Source organism: Bubalus bubalis, chromosome 11 (assembly GCF_019923935.1).
Source record: "Bubalus bubalis isolate 160015118507 breed Murrah chromosome 11, NDDB_SH_1, whole genome shotgun sequence".
NCBI lineage: Eukaryota > Metazoa > Chordata > Mammalia > Artiodactyla > Bovidae > Bubalus > Bubalus bubalis.
This window is the reverse complement of record NC_059167.1, coordinates 59,619,178-59,638,600: the sequence shown is the minus strand read 5'-3', so window position 1 is coordinate 59,638,600 and position 19,423 is coordinate 59,619,178. Positions and strand designations below refer to the sequence as shown.

Here is a 19,423-nt window from a genome sequence, read left to right as displayed (position 1 = left end):
CAGTTAACAAGGGGTCCCGTGTTTGGAATGAGGGCAGAAAGCAAAGTGGCCCTGCTCCAACTGTATTCATTGTCAACCTTTCCACTACATCTGAATAATACAGAAAAGAACCAAGAATTAGTTTTCTCCCCCACTTCCAGCTACTCTTAGGAGAAAAGTGAATATAAAATTCAAGGTTAGTTCAGTAGCCACTGCATATGTGCATATAAGGGGGGTGGGCTGGGTATGTACTCTTGGAATCTAAAAACTCACCTGTTTCTTCACAAAGTAAAGCAAAAACTACCACCACCAAAACCTTCTCGTTAATCATACCTTACGTGGGAATCAAGAAAGTGCCCTTTGTTAGTCTGGATTAATTCAGAATAGAATGTCCAACTGAACTGCCTTGAGTGAAAATGATCCTACGAACAAAGAAAAGTCACTATTTTCCCTTTAATACCCCAGAGGAGATGTCAGACTCCCAAGGGATCTATTTGTCAGATAAACACACTAAATTGAAAGGTGACTACACATCTCAACCTGATGCTGGAAACTTCCATCGCTTGTGAACTAGCACGTTTTGCCTTCAGGGTTTCTAAGTGAAATTCTAAAATATCATTTTAGTGCTAAAAAACTTAGCAGGATTACAGTGGTCTTTCCCTGTGCAATGGCTTTATGGCCTTGTAAAGTAAACTTGGTAGGGGAGGCATGCTTAACAGTTAGGTTAGGTATTTTCTGCTTCATCAGGAAAGAATCAAATTGCCTGAATAAAGCTGGGGAAGGTAGGATGGAGATGATTAAAACGTTGACAATTTATGTTAGGGTTTTACCTTATGTGAACTGAAACAAAAGTCAAACACAACCCTAAACACCTCATAACAAGGTGTTATAACTCACAGAACTCATGTATTCTATTCAAAGGATGAGGCCAAAATGTGATCCCACAGTCATAACATGGGTTCTCACCCAAGGCACGACACACAATGGTTGGTGCACCATGAATGGTCATGGGGGCAATTTGGATCTTCGCATGTAACTTATATTAAAAAATTTACGTGCTTGAAAGCAATCTCTACCATAACATCAGGCTTCCCTGGTAGCTCAGACCTTAAAGAATCTGCCTGCAATGCAAGAGACCCAGGTTCGATCCCTGGGTTGGGAAGATCCCCTGGAGTAGGAAATGGCAACCCACTCCAGTATTCTTGCCTGGAAAATTCCATGGACAGAGGAGCCTGACAGGCTACAGTCCACGGGGTTGTAGAGAGTCAGACATGACTGAGCAACTAACACACACACCACAACACCACTCTCACTTGCCAGCATCTCTGTTTTCTTGGGTGGGAGGAAAATGGTGAAGTTACAGGTAGACCTCAGAGAATTGCAGCTACTGAGAATTACCTGTAATCTGTTGAACATATGGGAGAAGGCCTTCCAAATAAGGATGCAGAAAGGACACTGTGCATAACTAGACCAAGAGCCTAGGAATGAAATGTCCCCTCTTAGCAACACCCCTACTCTGGAGCAACCCTAGAGGGAAAGTGTGTGTGTGTGTGTGTGTGTGTGTGTGTGAGCTGCTCAGCCATATCTGACTCTTTGCGACATCATGGACTGGGGCCCCACTAGGCTCCCATGTCCATGGAATTCTCCAGGCAAGAATACTAGAGTGGGTTGCCATTTCCTTCTCCAGAGGATCTTCCCAACCCAAGGACTGACCCCAGGTCTCCTGCCTTGCAGGCAGATTCTTTACCATCTGAGCCACCAGGGAAACAGGTTAGGGATTATTGTTTATCCCTTCAGATGATTGTTTGCTAACATATCTCTACAGGATGAGTTCCTAGAAAGAAACAAGTTACCCTGAGGCTAGCATTTAGAGGTGACTTGTGACACCATAGCTTTATTGACTATGCCAAAGCCTTTGACTGTGTGGATCACAATAAACTGTGGAAAATTCTGAAAGAGATGGGAATACCAGACCACCTGATCTGCCTCTTGAGAAATCTGTACGCAGGTCAGGAAGCAACAGTTAGAACTAGACATGGAACAACAGACTGGTTCCAAATCGGGAAAGAAGTAATGTATATTGTCTGTACAAGACTGTATATTGTCACCCTGCTTATTTAACTTATATGCAGAGTACATCATGAGAAACGCTGGGCTCGAAGAAGCACAAGCTGGAATCAAGATTGCTGGGAGAAATATCAATAACATCAGATATGCAGATGACACCACCCTTATGGCAGAAAGTGAAGAGGAACTAAAGAGCCTCTTGATGAAAGTGAAAGAGGAGAGTGAAAAAGTTGGCTTAAAGCTCAACATTCAGAAAACGAAGATCATGGCATCTGGTCCCATCACTTCATGGCAAATAGATGGGGAAACAGTGGAAACAGTGTCAGACTTTATTTTTCTGGGCTCCAAAATAACTGCAGTTGGTGACTGCAGCCATGAAATTAAAAGAGGCTTACTCCTTGGAAGGAAAGTTATGACCAATCTAGACAGCATATTAAAAAGCAGAGACATTACTTTGTCAACAAAGGTCCATCTAGTCAAGGCTATGGTTTTTCCAGCAGTCATGCATGGATGGGAGGGTTGGACTATAAAGAAAGCTGAGTGCCAAAGAATTGATGCTTTTGAACTGTGGTGTTGCAGAAGACTCTTGAGAGTCCCTTGGATGGCAGGGAGATCCAACCAGTCCATCCTAAAGGAGATCAGTCCTGAGTGTTCATTGGAAGGACTGATGCTGAAGCTGAAACTCCAATACTTTGGCCACCTGATGTGAAGAGCTGACTCATTTGAAAAGACACTGATGCTGGGAAAGATTGAGGGCTAGAGGAGAAGGGGACAACAGAGGATGAGGTGGGACTCAATGGACATGAGTTTGGGTAAACTCTGTGAGTTGGTGATGGACAGAGAGGCCTGGTATGCTGCGGTCCACGGGGTCGCAGAGTCAGATACGACTGAGCGACTGAACTGAACTGTGACACCATTCCATTCTATTGCCCACCTCTCCGAACTCCTTAAATAAAGAGGATTATTGCTTGATTCATCCTAGAGCTGAAAACTATTCTCCTGTTGGGTAATAACAGCCGGACTTCCTCATTATTGAACTTCTGATAACAGATTCAGGTCCTGTGGTCTTCATCAAAAAAAAAAAAAGAAAAAGAAAACTCTCAAGTCACTTTAGAAGAAAAAATGAGGCTTGTCTGAGGACAGGAAAAACTTCAGTCTACGGGCAAGCCAGGAACCCCTGAGCCAGGGCCCAGGAGTCAAAGAAACCTAGAACCAAACCAAGCAGACTTGTCTCTAGCTTCCCATCTGACTGCTCCTCATGAAATAGTCATGTCACAGGAGACCCAGCCCACTCCTGCCTTTAATACTGCAAAGCCACATGGAAATATGAGTCCCTGATAACAAACACACCCAAGGAAGAAATTCTTAACACCCAAGGGCAGGAGACAAAAGGGCCAGAGGCAACCAAGAGGAAGAAAAAAGAAACCAGCAGACTCCTGACAGAATGGCCATCATCAAAAAATCTACAAACGACAAATGCTGGAGAGGGTGTGGAGAGAAGGTAGCCCCCCTACACTGTTGGTGGGAATGTAAACTGGTACAGCCACTATGGAGAGCAGTATGGAGGTTCCTTAAAAAACAAAATAGAGCTACCGTATGACCCCGCAATTCCAGCCCTGGGCATATATTTGGAGAAAAACATCTGAAAGGAAACATGCACCCCAGTGTTCATTGCAGCACTGTTTACAAAAGCTAAGACACAGAAGCAACCTAAATGTCCATTTGCAGAGGAAAGGATAAAGAAGATGTGGTACATACATACTATGAAATATTACTCAGCCATTAAAAAGAATGAAATAATGCCATTGGCAGCAACATGGATGGACCTGGAGAGTGTCATACTGAGTGAAGTAAGTCAGACAGAGAAGGAGAACTATCCTATGACATCCCTTATAGGTGGAATCTAAAAAGAGATGATACAAATGAACTTGCAAAACAGAAAGAGACTCACAGACTTAGAAAACAAACTTATGGTTGCCAGGGGGAAGGGCTAGTTAGGGACTTTGGGAAGGACATGTACACACTGCTATATTTAGAATGGATAACCAATGGGGGACCTAGTGTATAGAACATGGAACTCTGCTCAACTGTATGTGCCAGCCTGGATGGGAGTGGGGTTTAGGGGAGAATGGATACATATATATATATGGCCGAGTCCCTTCACTGTCCACCTAAAACTACATTGTTAACTACATTGTTAACTAGCTATACCTCAATACAAAATAAAAATTTTAGTTTGGAAAGAAGTGATTTGGTAGCTTGAGATGCAATAAACCCCATTTATTCATACAAAAATCTGCAATCTGGCTGTTTGTATAGAAAAAAATAAAGACCTCCTGACAGATACTGAACTTGTAAGTTAAGAATAAATAAATCCCACAGTTCATTGAGAACATTGCCCTCCTCATCTTCCCCACCTGAGGGCCACTCTAGAATAGGGAAGATGCCCCAGTACTCTGAGGAGCCCCAGATAGCTTCTGTAGAAGAGACAAGGGTGTCTAGAGCAAGCCAGTGCTGCCCAGAGCATGAACTGAGTTGACCAAAAGAGTCGCTTTCGATTGCTGAAATGATTACAGAAACTGGCCAGGAAACCGGAGTGCCACCTTGACACAACCAGATGCAGTTAAGACCAATGGTGACGAAACTATGCTGCAGATCATGAGGGCAGCGAGTGTGATCCACAGCCAAGGTTACTGCATGAAGCGGAGGCCGGCCCGTCTCACTGCCAACAGGAACATCAAAAACCTCATGCATCATGCTGTAAATGTTGTGATGAATCGATCTGAAAACCAACAGGCTCCATTCAGTTCACAAAACACTTCACTTTTAGATAAGAAAGCAGCTGCATGAACTTTGAGTCCACTTTTAGCAATAAATAAAGAGGGAGGTAAAAACGTGTTATCTGATTTGCTACAGGTTTTCTGGTTGGGCTATAACAGACTCTCGAAGTCAAGTCAGTAGAGTTCTTGGGGAGAGCAGACAGAGACAAATGACGTTCTCCAGCCCTCTATTTGCTGCTCTTTGATGGTGGGTTATTACACCAAAGCTTCTATATAGTGTCAAAAGGTCACACCTAAGAGGTTTCTAGAGGAGTTAGGGAAGCTGAAGTTTATCAGGGGTGAAATGATTCTCCCAATATACCCTTGTACTAAGTATAAGCAGCAAGATTTTGCCCAGACTCTGGCCTCAACCCTTAACTTTATTTACACATAAAGCCAAAGTCGCACTTTTTAAACAGTAAATCTCACTGGAAATCAGTAGATGAAATTAAATAAAGACATAAGAAATATCCTACCAGCAAAAAAAATCAGTTCTGCCCAAGAACTTTCTGGGTATCCCCAGGTGGTAATTAGAAACTCGCCTCACAAAAAAATAAGTAACCATTTCATTTCTTAGCACCAAATAACAGTACCTCAGCACTGAAAACAGTTGGAGAAAGGAGATACTAGACTTAAAAGTGTTTTCCAAATAAGAAAATCTTCCCCCATCAAGTGTGGGGCCCTATTTTTACCAATTAGTTTTTTCACAGAGACATGTCTCAGATACATTCCACACTAGTTAGGGCTATGAAACAGGTTTAATGTTGCCATTTTGATACCCTTCCTGACAGCAAGATAAATAGTATAGACACTGCAGTGACTGAAGTATGCAGATCACCTGCTCACCTGAAATAGTAAATGGAGCACTTGTGAGTGCGAGCCTATGTGCTTTACTGTGGAAAGGGCCCTATCTAAATTCTCAGTGACCCAAGGAATGGTCTGAAACCGACTGAACCAAGATGGGTAGAGGTCTCTGCCCCAGACCCATGGGCCCCTATTGCTGTGTTTTAGTAGCAGCCTTGTTGCTTCTCAAAGTCTTTCCATTTTTATCCATCACCTCTCACCCACACTATTCACACCACTTTTGTGGCTTTTATCTATCTTACCCCCTTTTAGCTGCTTTTCTTCCTCTCTTCTCACTTGCATTTCTGCCACTGCTCCTTCACTTCTATTGTGAGGGCAGGTATCACTTGATTCTAAAAAGCAGTGCAAGCCTCTTCTGGTTAGCAGACCAGTCATGTGTCTTCTAAATTGCAGCCCTTGTGCTTGGTCTCATTTCTGCTCAGTACTGCAACTCTCTCTGGTTACCTTTGGGTTTGTGGGTATTCTAGAAAGTTGAAGATGCCAGGTATCGGCTTGCAGGGGACATTAATGGAGCAAGATTCTCATAGATAAATCAGCAAGCTGAACATGAAAGTTAATGGCAACAAACACATACTCCCTGCTTACACTATGATCTACAGACGACTTTAAGGAAGTTGAGGCTCTTTTGTCTCTTTCCCAGCTTATATGAGCATCTGAAGTATCTGCATCCCCAGACTAAGCTGGGATTTGCAAGAAATATTTAGAGCTTGCTCAGCATGGCACTTTCAATCATGTTCTATAAATGGGACGCTGGTAAATGAGCCATAAAGAAAAAAAAAAAAAGAAAATGCTACTGCTTCTTCCTTATTGGTAGAGTATAGCAAAATGTAAAATGAAAAGAGGGAGATGAGGGGAGCAGAGGGATATCTGATTGCTGGGGAGTCAGATGCGCCTGGGGGCGCCAGAACTGGTAAGAATCCTGGCAACTGCTGAGCCCTGTGACAAGGACAAAGTTGCAAAGCTGCTTTACCCCACCACAAAAGATAAGATGCTGGCTCCTGAAATGCCTGAGAACGGCTTTCACTTCTTACCTGTCACTGCAGCTGTTTTATAGTTTGCGGGGAGGGAGCTGATGAGCTTTTTACATAACTGAAAATGACACTGCCGTGGAGGAGAGAGAGATTCCCAAGAACAGCTAGAAGTGGCAGACCTCAGATAATACAAAAATAACTGCGTTAAAAACTATATACATAAAACACGCACAGAAACATCAGCTCTTCAAAAGCTGAAACAGAGATGAAACATATAAACAATAGAAAAAGCAGTCATAGATATCCAAAAGGCAAGTAAGAAGATTAGCATGTAGTTGAAAAAAAAAAGTGGCTGAGAAAAGCCATCAGCCCCTCAGTCCTCCTGTGTCTGCGCCACAAGGGTGTGGGTACCCACAAGTCTCCACACCTGTGGTCCAGATGGAGGCGTCTGTCCAATTTCTTACCTCGCTGCGCTCACTGGCTGGGATGTGTGAAGGCTGTGCTTCTTCATCAAGTGGCTCAATGACGGTCACCTCTGCAAATTCCTCCACGGATTCTTGAAATTCAGGTAAAGATCTGCGTCCATAACGCTTCCCACCTCTAACATATTTGGGCTGAGCTTCGAGAGTGCAGTCTGGGCAAGGAGACAAGAGTTGAGGCCACATTACAAGACAATCTCAGTCCCTATGTGACAACTCCCAGCCTTCGGACACAGCCTCTTATATACCAGCCCCAAAATAACCACCACCATTGCCAGTTGCAGTGGATGTGGGCGTCCATGAGCTAGCAGGTCAGATGCACAGCACAGCTTTTAATTCCGAATGATTTCTAGTGCCCTGAGTAGATCTCAGCATATGGTGGGAGAGATGCAGAGCCCACAGTGAGGAATTTGCTTAAAACTATGGAATTAAGATCAGGACAAAGCAAGCAGTCATATCTGTTCTTCTGTTTATCAAGCTCTGTTCACAGACACAGGGGAAGGTAGAGGGAGGGATCATACCACCAAAGAGACACGTTGGGAAATGATGATAAAATGAACACTCTATCCGCACTGTAAAGGTAGCATTCACACCAATTAGTCTGGACCACACCCCTCTTGTACCTCAGTGACTCCTTTGTTAACCATCCCACTTTCTGATCCATCAGACAAGCAAGATGAGAGAACAAAGAAACTGACACAGTGCATCCTCATCAATTAATGACAGCTCATCGCTTACACGAAACTTGGCATCAAAATCTCATTATAAAATTAAAAGCTGTGGAATAAAACAGCAACTGCAAAACTGCATTAAGAAGATTATATATATTTTTTCTCTTCATGAGCTTTGTGCATTGCAAAATAAAAAAGAATGTGCATATAAGGGGAGAGTCATCTCCTGACCTTGAAGAAGGGCTTCAGCATTGTGCAGAACATGTCTCAGGTTCAACCTTCACCACCTTCACCATCACCACCACCTTCACCACCACCAACCATCACCACACACTAATCTTCCTCTACAATGGTAGCTTTAAAGCAATAATACTTCACTCATTACGAATGTCAAATTAGAGATAGACTTTTTTTTTTTTAGCATCTTGAACAGAATTAGGAGAATAAAATATTCCATTAAATATAAGACTGGCAATACTTTGATTTCAGTTCTTATCACCCATACAGACATACTGTCTCTCTGGAGAACATATGTGTTCTGTTTGAACATGACAGTCTTAACAAGGTATGTCTGAACTCAGACATGCAGGTTTTTAGGTAAGGGCTGTACACATAGCAACAAAACTAGGGTAGATGATTAGATAAGAACTAAGAAAATAAAACCCTACCCCTTAACATGAAAGTGTTAAGGGGTAGCCGTTACTTTGAAGCTTCCTCGGGAGGACTGGTGACCCTATGTGACTAACTGTCCTCACTCCCCCAGGCCCTTTTCCTGGGATAAGCTCTGATTTCACAAATGTGCTCAGAAACATCCCGAAAATGCTCAGCAGAGCTCAGAGTGAAGTATTTATGCTTGTTCTATAAATTCTAGCGATATTTATATCCAGCTTTTTCAAAGTCCCAGCCAAGCCACTTTATTAGGTCGAGTGATTCTCTTACAGAAAGTGTTCAAGCATACAAAATGTATACTGAAAGGCACATGCATATTTGAAGGTACCTTTTATCAGAAGAGAGTGTGTCAGCTTATGAGCGTTCAGGAGCGGCCCAGACACCCGAGCTGCTTGTTGGCAGCTGACACCCACAGATGCTAGTCAGATAAGAGGCAATATAGAACCATCCTTAATTCATTACATATTCTTAAATTTTAGTGGAGGACAACAAGATACACCATTTAGTGATGGTGGGGGCTTAGAAAAAATTAAAGGGAAAACGTAAAACATCAGAAAATGCAACATGGGATTTTCCCACTGTGAGAAGATGGTCACAATCTGGGGAAGGAAGTGACAAAGGAACTCTTAATATATGCTGTACTTTTCCAGAGGGAAAAAAGCAGTGGGACAAAGCCACTGTTTCAAACCAAAAACCAAAAAACCAAAAACCAAAAAAAAAATCCCACTGTGATTTAATCTAAAACCCATCTGTGGATAAAATGGTTCCCTAGTTAGATAAAGTGTTAGTCGCTCAGTCGTGTATGACTCTTTGCGACCCCATGGACGCTGCCAGGCTCCTCTGTCCATAGGATTCTCCAGGCAAGAATACAGGGGTGGGTCGCCATTCCCTTTTCCAGGGGGATTTTCCTGATCCAGGGATCGAACCCAGGTCTCCTGCATTACAGGCAGATCCTTTACCATCTGAGTCACCAGGGAAGCCCTAGTTATTTACCACTAAATATCTCATGCTGTGTAGGGAGCAGTGGTAGATTTGAAACAGTTTTTTTCCCTACACAGTGAAAGGTAATACGTAGATTGTGAAACACTAGGATCCTTTGGTGTTTTTATATACGTACTTATTTTTGCATTGCCAGAAACTTTAATTTTTAAGTTAATTTTATATTTTAATTATAAAAACCAATTCTGAGTAAACTCTAAGTTAATATCTTTCACAGACTGTACATACACCACAAAGTCAATTTCTAGAGAAATCGATTAAATATAAAATCTTTTAGGAATAAAGATATTAACACAGCAAAGGAAAAATGAAGTATTAAAGTTTCCTCATAAGAAATTTCACAAATCATACAATAAAGTATCAGACTAATCACATCAATTAAAAATAGTTACATTTTAGACTTATATACTCACATGTCTTTTTTCTGTTTAGAGCATCAACCTCATTATATTTACAAAATAAGAAGGGGAAGAAAGACATTAAATGTAAGGAGGTCTAGAGAGAACATTCATGGCCAACAGTCATTGCTGTGTTAAGAGTTTGAAAACTCCAATATTCTCCTTATTCATCTCAAGCAGGGCTTTACAAGTGTTCAGCAGCAGTCCACCAAAAAGGAGGCCTTAGTGGGGGTTTCAAGACATTCTTGCTCACTGAAACTAAAGAACACCTTGCCCCTTCGTTACCACACCCAAGAAAGACTTGCCAAACCACAGCCCTGGGGCAAAGTTTCTTTACTTTAGGAGCACATCTGGATGTAATGTACATAATCTTTTCTATGTCAGATAATACATGGTCATTTAACCTATTAAGAAATGAAATTATGTACATATAGCTTCCTTTAACCTAAGTCTAAGTAACTGCTCCAATCATGAGCTCCAAGGAGGGACGTGAAATATCAGTGGTGGGGGGGGTGGATAAAGGACTGCTTTTACTTTCAGTGTTTCAGTCCCTTGAATGTATATTTATGATTCTACCTGGAGTGTCAAGCTTGTGAGCCATTTTCCCTTCTTTCCTATTTTCCATTTCCCCTATTTGGCATCACTACATAAAAGTACAAGTGAGCTCGGAAGGAAAGCAGACAAGCCCACACTGCCGAGAGGAGTCTTGGGCTCCTGGAGCTTCTGGAGAGCTCACGATGAGATGTAACAACAAGAGAAACTCCAGAGCTGTGACAATGTTCACTTTCCAGGATCAGGATGAACCACAGTGCACACGTTTAAAGTGACCAGAAGATCTTGTCTTCACAATGAAAGAAAAATTGAAATACAAAGTTAATGAGAATGACCACTTGGAACAGGCTAGCTGCAGGCAGGGAAAACAACCAACAGCCACCCACCCCCTCTCCCTTCCCCCTCTAACTGAGCAGGGCAGCGTACACTTTCTGCTGTCTCCCAGAACTGCCCCAGGCACCTGTGTGATGAGAATGGCCACTTGGAACACTCAGTTCTTGCAATGGCCAAAGACAAAGCAACGAGGACCCAAGAGGAAGCTGAAATGGTTACCCCAAAGCCTAAACACTATTTATTCCATCAATACTTTTCATGAAAAACACAAGCTTAGGACCTGGGATGAAGTGCCATCCATAGTACATACATGGGAAGTTAAAGGAGAGTTTCAGAGACGCACTCCAGTATTAAATACCAGACACCAGCCATGGCAGAGCATTCTGTTGTAGTTGTTGAGGGATCAGTTCAATTCAGTTGCTCAGTCATGTCCAACTCTTTGCAACCCCATGAATCACAGCATGCCAGGCCTCCCTGTCCATCACCAACTCCCGGAGTTCACCCAAACTCATGTACATCGAGTCGGTGATGCCATCCAGCCATCTCATCCTCTGTCGTCCCTTTCTCCTCCTGCCCCCAATCCCTCCCAGTATTAGGGTCTTTTACAATGAGTCAACTCTTCGCATCAGGTGGCCAAAGTATTGGAATTTCAGCCTTAACATCAGTCCTTCTAATGAACACCCAGGACTGGTCTCCTTTAGGATGGACTGGTTGGATCTCCTTGCAGTCCAAGGGACTCTCAAGAGTCTTCTCCAACACCACAGTTCAAAAGCAGCAATTCTTCAGCGCTCAGCTTTCTTCACAGTCCAACTCTCACATCCATACATGACTACTGGAAAAACCATAGCCTTAACTAGATGGACATTTGTTGGCAAAGTAATATCTCTGCTTTTTAATATGCTATCTAGGTTGGTCATAACTTTCCTTCCAAGGAGTAAGCGTCTTTTAATTTCATGGCTGTAATCACCATCTGAGTGATTTTGGAGCCCCCCAAAATAAAGTCTGACACTGTTTCCACTGTTTCCCCATCTATTTCCCATGAAGTGATGGGACCAGATGCCATGATCTTCGTTTTCTGAATGTTGAGCTTTAAGCCAACTTTTTCACTCTCCTCTTTCACTTTCATCAAGAGGCTTTTTAGTTGCTCTTCACTTTCTGCCATAAGGGTGGTGTCATCTGCATATCTGAGGTTATTGTTGAGGGATAAGATGGCTATTATTTTATCACTTTTTGATTCAAACTTTCCCTTTCCCTGAAATGACCTGAGGATATTTCCAGGATGAAGAAGAAAGCTACAGCTTTGTGGTGCTGATCTCCTTATTTTGGAATTGCTCCTGCAATCCATGGCTTCCTGCCTCCTTATCCTAGGAATTCATTCCCAGAGACCCCACCCCTTCTAATGGGCCTGGGGACAGGGGGTCGTCTGAGACCCACTAGACTACATTTCTGCTGACCTCACGGGATTCCTGAAACTCTTTTGAAAATAAAGCAGGTGTAAACCTCAGGACAAGCCTCCCCCACCACCCTACCCCACAAAGCTTCCCAGGAAGAGGCAGTCGTGCAGCAAATGAGCACCCCCACCCCCACCGTGCAACCCACCTCCTCGCCCACTCTGACACACTGCTGCACAGGGATCACACAGTCAGAGAGCAAGTGCACACCGATACTAAATAAAAGAAAAGGGAAGAGAAGAAGCAAAGTGGAGAAAAACCCAGACAGAGGAAGACACAGAGACAGAAAGAAAACCAACAGCAAAGGAAGCGGGTGAGGGACAGAAGCACAGCAGAGAGCGAGAGGCCCACGGAGGGCTGGGAGAGGGGAAGCAGGAAGAATTGATGGTTTGGGGTCCAACCGGCAGAGGAAGAATGAGTGAGAGGCCAAGAAGAAGAGGAAACAAGGGTAGAGGAGAACGGGAGAGGTGGGAAAAGAAAAGGGATGGAGAGGGAGATGTTCCAAGGAGGGAGGGGAGAAAAAATACACCTGGAAAGCCTTGGGACATTATATCCATCCCTTCCGCCTCCCAGTGCAACCCCACCTCTGCGGAGACCATCTGCAGGCAGGGTCCTCACTCCCATTTTTATGTCCACACAGCCCTTTCCAAGGCAGCTGCTTCCTGAACCCTAGCACCCCACTCCCCAATCATGCCTCTCTTCCAGCATCTTCACACAAGATGCAGGTGCCAACTGGAGCTTTAGTGTCCCCTCCCCGGATGCAAACCTGGAGAAGGAAATGGCAACCCACTCCAGTCTTTTTGCTTGGGAAATCCCATGGGCAGAGGAGACCGGCAGGGTACAGTCCACAGGGTTGTAAAGAGTCAGATATGACTTAGCAACTAAACAGCTGAATGCAAAGACAGAGTTTTAGGAGCAGTCTCCACAAGTTCTTAGCAGTTCAGTCTCCACATTTCCACTCAGTTCTTAGCAATCTGAGTGATGCTTCCTGCTGGAACACAGGGGCTTCTGGGCACAAAATGGGGTGGCTCTGATTCGCTTTGTCTGGAAGGGAAATGTCAAGGGGAAGGTCAGCACTCTGCCCAAGGGTGCTGAGGATGGTGGATAGGTGTGGCCTAACAACCCCCAGGGCTGACTGGTCTGACCAGATGATCTATCTAAGCCCTAAAGCAGGTGAAGACCTATCAATAGGAAAAAAAAAAAAAGGAGTTGAAAATGATGATGAGATTGTTCCCCAGCCTTCTTCTGGGAGGCTCAGCCTGCTAATTCCTGTTAGAAGGCCCTGCTTCTTGAGCCATTTGGGGGAAGAAGCCAGAGATTCACAGATCATCTAACTGAATCCTCCCCATTGTTCAAGGCTCAGCTCAAAACTGACTTCTTTCAAACCTGGTACAACTTTCATGGGACCTTTTTTCTCCTGTGAATTCAGTGCAACCCGTATATTGATTGCTCCATGCTTAATACTGACCATGGTCATATTTTTCTATAAACATTTTACTTGTTAGATTTACCTGCCCAGCTGGACTGCATGCTTTCCAGGGCAGCAGTGCTTCATGGAAAGAGCCCATGGGCTTTGGAGTCAGAGACCTGGACCCTTAGTCCTTACTGAGGTGAGGAGTACCTAACATCCCGAGGTTTAGGGAAAGCCACAGGAGCTTTGTGGGGCAAGGCACTACTCTGTCAGGTAGCTTCTGCCGGGGCTTGGGTCCTCCCACCCAGGGTCCTGGAGCTCATGGAGCAGGCTCAGGGAAGGCCTCACAGCCCCCAGTCCTGCAGCATGTTCCTTCTCGTCATGTGTTGTGACAGGTTAAGATTACTGGCAAATGCACAGTGACGGCATCCTGTCTGTCTCAGGAACTGAAGCCGCCTTCATCTCATTCGTGCCCTCATTTTCTCCTCCTTGTCATCTCCTTTCCCTTCACCACGGCACTGACATGAAGGCATGCATGCTAAATCACTTCAGTCGCGTCCGACTCTTTGTGACCCTATGGATGGTAGCCCACCAGGCTCCTGCCCGTGGGGATTCTGCAGGCAAGAATACTGGAGTGGGTTGCCATGCTCTCCTCCAGGGAATCTTCGTGACCCAGGGATCGAACCAGAGCTTCTTACATCTTCTGCGCTGGCAGGCTGGCTCTCTATCACTAGCACCACTGACATGAAAGGACACGCCAATTCTCTAGGACTCCCTGCACAAAACTACCATTTTCATGTCCCTGCTTTGGAAAGCATCGCATACACTGGAACCAAAATAAACATAGGTCAGCACGACTTCCAAACAAACTGTTTCATTAGCAAAATTCTCACCAGACTTATTTAATTGTAAATAACAGTAATATCCTTTTTGCACATACACACACACACACACATTCTTTAAGTGCCTTCTTGCTCCTTGGAAAGTCATAACAATAAGTATTCTTCTAGAGGACAACTGAATAGTTGCCTAGTCTTTGATTATACAGGTACATCATAGCTTGCCTAACCAAAATACACGGTCAAAGATTTCTGCTTGAGGGCTTCCCTGGTGCCTTAGTGGTAAAGAACCTGCCTCCCAGCGCAGGAGACATGGGTTTGATCCAAGAAGGTCCCACATGCCTCAGGGCAAGTAAGCCCATGAGGCCCAACTATTGAGCCTGTGCTCTGCAGCAAGAGAATCCACTGCAGTGAGAAGCCCGTACACCACAGCTAGAGAGTAGACTCCACTCTCTGCAACTAGAGAAAAGCTGTTGTAGCAATGAAGACCTAGTGTAACCAAAAATAAATTACTTTCAAAAAAATTTCTGCTCAAGATATATATATATATTAGTATTTTAATTATTTTAAATGACTATCCTTACACACACATAATTATTTCCATAGCATAAAATCTGAATCTGGCATTGATTGGCCAAAAACACTTTTATAGTTTTTGATGCTTATTGTTTTACAAAAATCCAGGAATGTCCCACTATTTTACATGATCATCAGTGGATGTGAACATTTCTAGTTCCCTCGGATCTCAGGAAATGAGTCCTCACACGGTCTTTTGATGGTGGTGGTGGTTAGTGGTAGTGCCTTTATGTTGCTTTTAACTTTTGAAGAAATCTTTTTGGTCCTCACTGATAGCATCCCATATATACCAAGGGAACCAGGGGCTAAGTTCTTAACTGAAGAGAGGATGAGAGGACACTCCTGCTGGCCATCTGTGCATATCTTCTAAACACAGGGCCCTCAGCCAGAGTTCAGGGCCTGGCCCCGGCCCCCAAATACAGCTGCAAGCACAAATCTTCAAGCCCTGCAAACCGGGATCTAGCCTGCTGTCTGCTTCAGTGCACACTTGCCAAGTGAATGAGGAGGTATTTGTTTATTATAGTCACAGCTTCTCCAAAGTACAAGGAAAATAATTAGAAATAGGGCAGTTTCTGGAGTGAAGAATGTTTATTACCAACAAAAACCCAATCATCTGCCTTACCTTATTTTTCTAAGGGTTTAGCTTTTCCAAACCTGAGATTTCCCTCACCAGATAAACAAAGGAAAGATATATTTACATTAACAGTGTGAGGGGAGGAAGCGCTTGCTGCATCACGGTTACATCTACCACAGAACAGAAACCTACTGCAAGATACAGCAGACAAGGACAGGAGTCTCTGGAGAACAGATCTGGACAGCGTAGGCATGTAACTATGTAGCTTACAGTCGTGTAGCTTGGAGCCCGTTACCCAAACCCTATAATCCATAAATAATAATGAAGGTGTCCCTCTCTCACTCTAGGAAAATAACTTGAAAATTAAGCTGCACACATAGATGTGGGGGAGCTCTGCCACCGGTGATGTTAATCAGCTTGGAATCCACAAAGGACTCCCTACATCCCCAACCCATTTTTCTGACTTCATCTGAATTTTAGTACCTTCATTGCATTGTTGAGTTTTTAGGGGGAAAAACTCTCTGTTAAGAGTTTTAGAATCATAAACATCAGAATTAAAAAGATGCTGCAAATATCTACGCCCTCTAATTTTAAAAATAAAGACACTGTACCTTAGAGATGTTAGAAATGACAGAACCCAAGACTGTGGAAATCATGACCTAATTCCATCTCCTCTGAAATCCTATTATAGCTTTGTTTTTGTATTATTTATATATAGCTGTCTTTTATTAGAAGAATAGGAAAGCATGAACTATACTGGGTATTTGCTCTTAAGAAGTAAATACCTTCTTAATTGACACCCTTGTAGTGTCAATTTATTTTGGGTGAAATTTTACAGAAACACAGACCTAGCTTTTTCATACAAGTAGATGTCATTTAGATATTAGGAGACAACACAGCTGAATCCTGGAGTTGAATGGATTTTAAGTATTTTCTAGTATACTTACCTTCACATATGAGGTGACCAAAGACCTCAGAAGTTTTAATGTATATAGTTCAGTTCAGTCGCTCAGTCATGTCCAACTCTTTGTGACCCCATGAATTGCAGTACGCCAGGCCTCCCTGTCCATCACCAACTCCCGGAGTTCACTCAGACTCATGTCTATCGAGTCAGTGATGCCATCCAGCCATCTCATCCTCTGTCGTCCCCTTCTCCTCCTGCCCCCAATCCTTCCCAGCATCAGGGTCTTTTCCAATGAGTCAACTCTTCGCATCAGGTGGCCAAAGTCTTGGAGTTTCAGCTTTAGCATTAGTCCTTCCAATGAACACCCAGGACTGATCTCCTTTAGAATGGACTGGTTGGATCTCCTTATAGTCCAAGGGACTCTCAAGAGTCTTCTCCAACACCACAGTTCAAAAGCATCAATTCTTTGGTGCTCAGCTTTCTTCACAGTCCAACTCTCACATCCATACATGACTGCTGGAAAAACCATAGCTTTGACTAAACGGACCTTTGTTGGCAAAGTAATATCTCTGCTTTTTAATACGCTATCTAAGTTGGTCATAACTTTCCTTCCAAGGAGTAAGCATCTTTTAATTTCATGGCTGCAGTCACCATCTGCAGTGATTTTGGAGCCCCCCAAAATAAAGTCTGACACTGTTTCCACTGTTTCCCCATCTATTTCCCATGAAGTGATGGGACCAGATGCCATGATCTTCGTTTTCTGAATGTTGAGCTTTAAGCCAACTTTTTCACTCTCCACTTTCACTTTCATCAAGAGGCTTTTTAGTTCCTCTTCACTTTCTGCCATAAGGGTGGTGTCATCTGTATATCTGAGGTTATTGATATTTCTCCTGGCAATCTTGATTCCAGCTTGTGCTTCTTCCAGCCCACCGTTTCTCATGATGTACTCTGCATAGAAGTTAAATAAGCAGGGTGACAATATACAGCCTTGACGAACTCCTTTTCCTATTTGGAACCAGTCTGTTGTTCCATGTCCAGTTCTAACTGTTGCTTCCTGACCTGCATACAGGTTTCTCAAGAGGCAGGTCAGGTGGTCTGGTATTCCCATCTCTTTCAGAATTTCTCACAGTTTATTGTGATGCACACGGTCAAAGGCTTTGGCATAGTCAATAAAGCAGAAATAGATGTTTTTCTGGAACTCTCTTTTTTGCTTTTTCCATGATCCAGCGGATGTTGGCAATTTGATCTCTGGTTCCTCTGCCTTTTCTAAAACCAGCTTGAACATCAGGAAGTTCACGGTTCACATATTGCTGAAGCCTGGCTTGGAGAATTTTGAGCATGATTTTACTAGCATGTGAGATGAATGCAATTGTGCAGTAATTTGAGCATTTTTTGGCATTGCCTTTCTTTAGGATTGGAATGACAACTGACCTTTTCCAGTCCTGTGGCCACTGCTGAGTTTTCCAAATTTGCTGGCATATTGAGTGCAGCACTTTCACAGCATCATCTTTCAGGATTTGAAATAGCTCAACTGGAATTCCATCACCTCCACTAGCTTTGTTCGTAGTGATGCTTTCTAAGGCCCACTTGACTTCACATTCCAAGATGTCTGGCTCTAGGTGAGTGATATAAGGCCACCCAATTAGGGGAGCATGGGGTGGCAGAAAGTTGGTCACCACTGAACACACATGCCGGTATTACATAATTCCTGGTTCAAGGGTCTTTCTACTATATCACGCTGGATTTTCTATATTATAGTCAGGTACAGCACTGGATATTTTTAATTTATAAAAATTTTGGATGTTACAAAATATCAATTCATGACTCATTCAGTGTCAAAGGCTGTGCACTATGGCCTTCCTATTTTTACTAACTTAAGAGTAATTTTCCTCTCAAAGTCTAGTAGGTCCATTGATCTCAAAATGTAAGACAAAAAGACCACAGCCCTGGCCCCTTACGGTGGAAGATGAACTAAGTGCTGAACAGCCAAGTAATGCTGAGGACATAGATACCCCTGTCACTGACGATTAGGTGGAACTTGCTCTTCTCTGCTCCTTCCTTCTGCTGCTGGCCGCTTGTCAGAATCTTTCTGGCCAGGCTGCACTGACTGAGACTGCATTGCCCGCAGCTCATCCATCTGAGGGTGAACACCCTAAACCAAAGCCTCCTGGACTCCCATCCCTTGGTAATAACAGGTTAGTGTTCCCCTCTGCCCCCATCTGTGAGACGTAATCCACATCCCTCTTTGAATCTCCGTTTGCTCATGGATAAAATGGCAGCATTCACTCTAGCCCTGCAGTCATACAGTCTATGACTTATGGGATTGTTATGTTGATAACAGTTCAAACCAGTCCATCCTAAAAAAAATTGGTCCTGAATATTCACTGGAACGACTGATGCTGATGCTGAAATTCCAATGCTTTGGCCACCTGCTGCAAAGAACTGACCCAGTGGAAAATACCCTGATGCTGGGCAAGACTGAAGGTGGAAGGAGAAGGGGACAACAGAGGATGAGATGGCTGGATGGCATCACTGACTCGATGGACTGAGTTTGAGCAAGCTCCGGGAGTTGGTGATCAACAGGGAAGCCTAGCGTGCTGCAGTCCATGGGGTCGCAAAGAGTTGGACATGACTGACTGAACTGAACCATGTTAATAAAGGGGAAAGAGGGGGTGAACCCAGGTGGCCTCTTGATATACAGCATTTAAGTCCTGATCCTTCTTTCTCCGCCTCTCTCTAGCCAAGCCAGGCAGCCTGTAGGGGTGGAGTCACACACTTGAGTGGGTGGGAGAATGTTTGAGTGAAAAGAAATGCATGATCCCCAGAAACAACTGGAAGGGTCAAGGAGTGACAGGCAAAAGTCAGAA

The 19,423-nt window shown here is 43.7% G+C and overlaps 1 protein-coding gene across 8 annotated transcripts in view; it reads right to left on the bottom strand.

Moving 5' to 3' along the window:
- NIN (ninein) overlaps positions 1 to 19,423 on the bottom strand; it is a 104,741-nt gene that overhangs the window by 62,104 nt on the left and 23,214 nt on the right. For 5 of the 8 annotated variants that reach the window (XM_025295786.2, XM_044925128.1, XM_025295792.2 and 2 more), the window contains 2 exons: positions 8,848 to 8,937; positions 7,165 to 7,334 (listed from right to left, as the gene is read on the bottom strand). In XM_025295786.2, coding sequence (XP_025151571.1) covers positions 7,165 to 7,334; positions 8,848 to 8,937 — 260 coding nt within the window. The remainder of the gene's footprint in view (positions 1 to 7,164; positions 7,335 to 8,847; positions 8,938 to 19,423) is intronic. The other 3 variants (XM_044925129.1, XM_044925130.1, XM_044925131.1) reach the window with 1 other exon arrangement.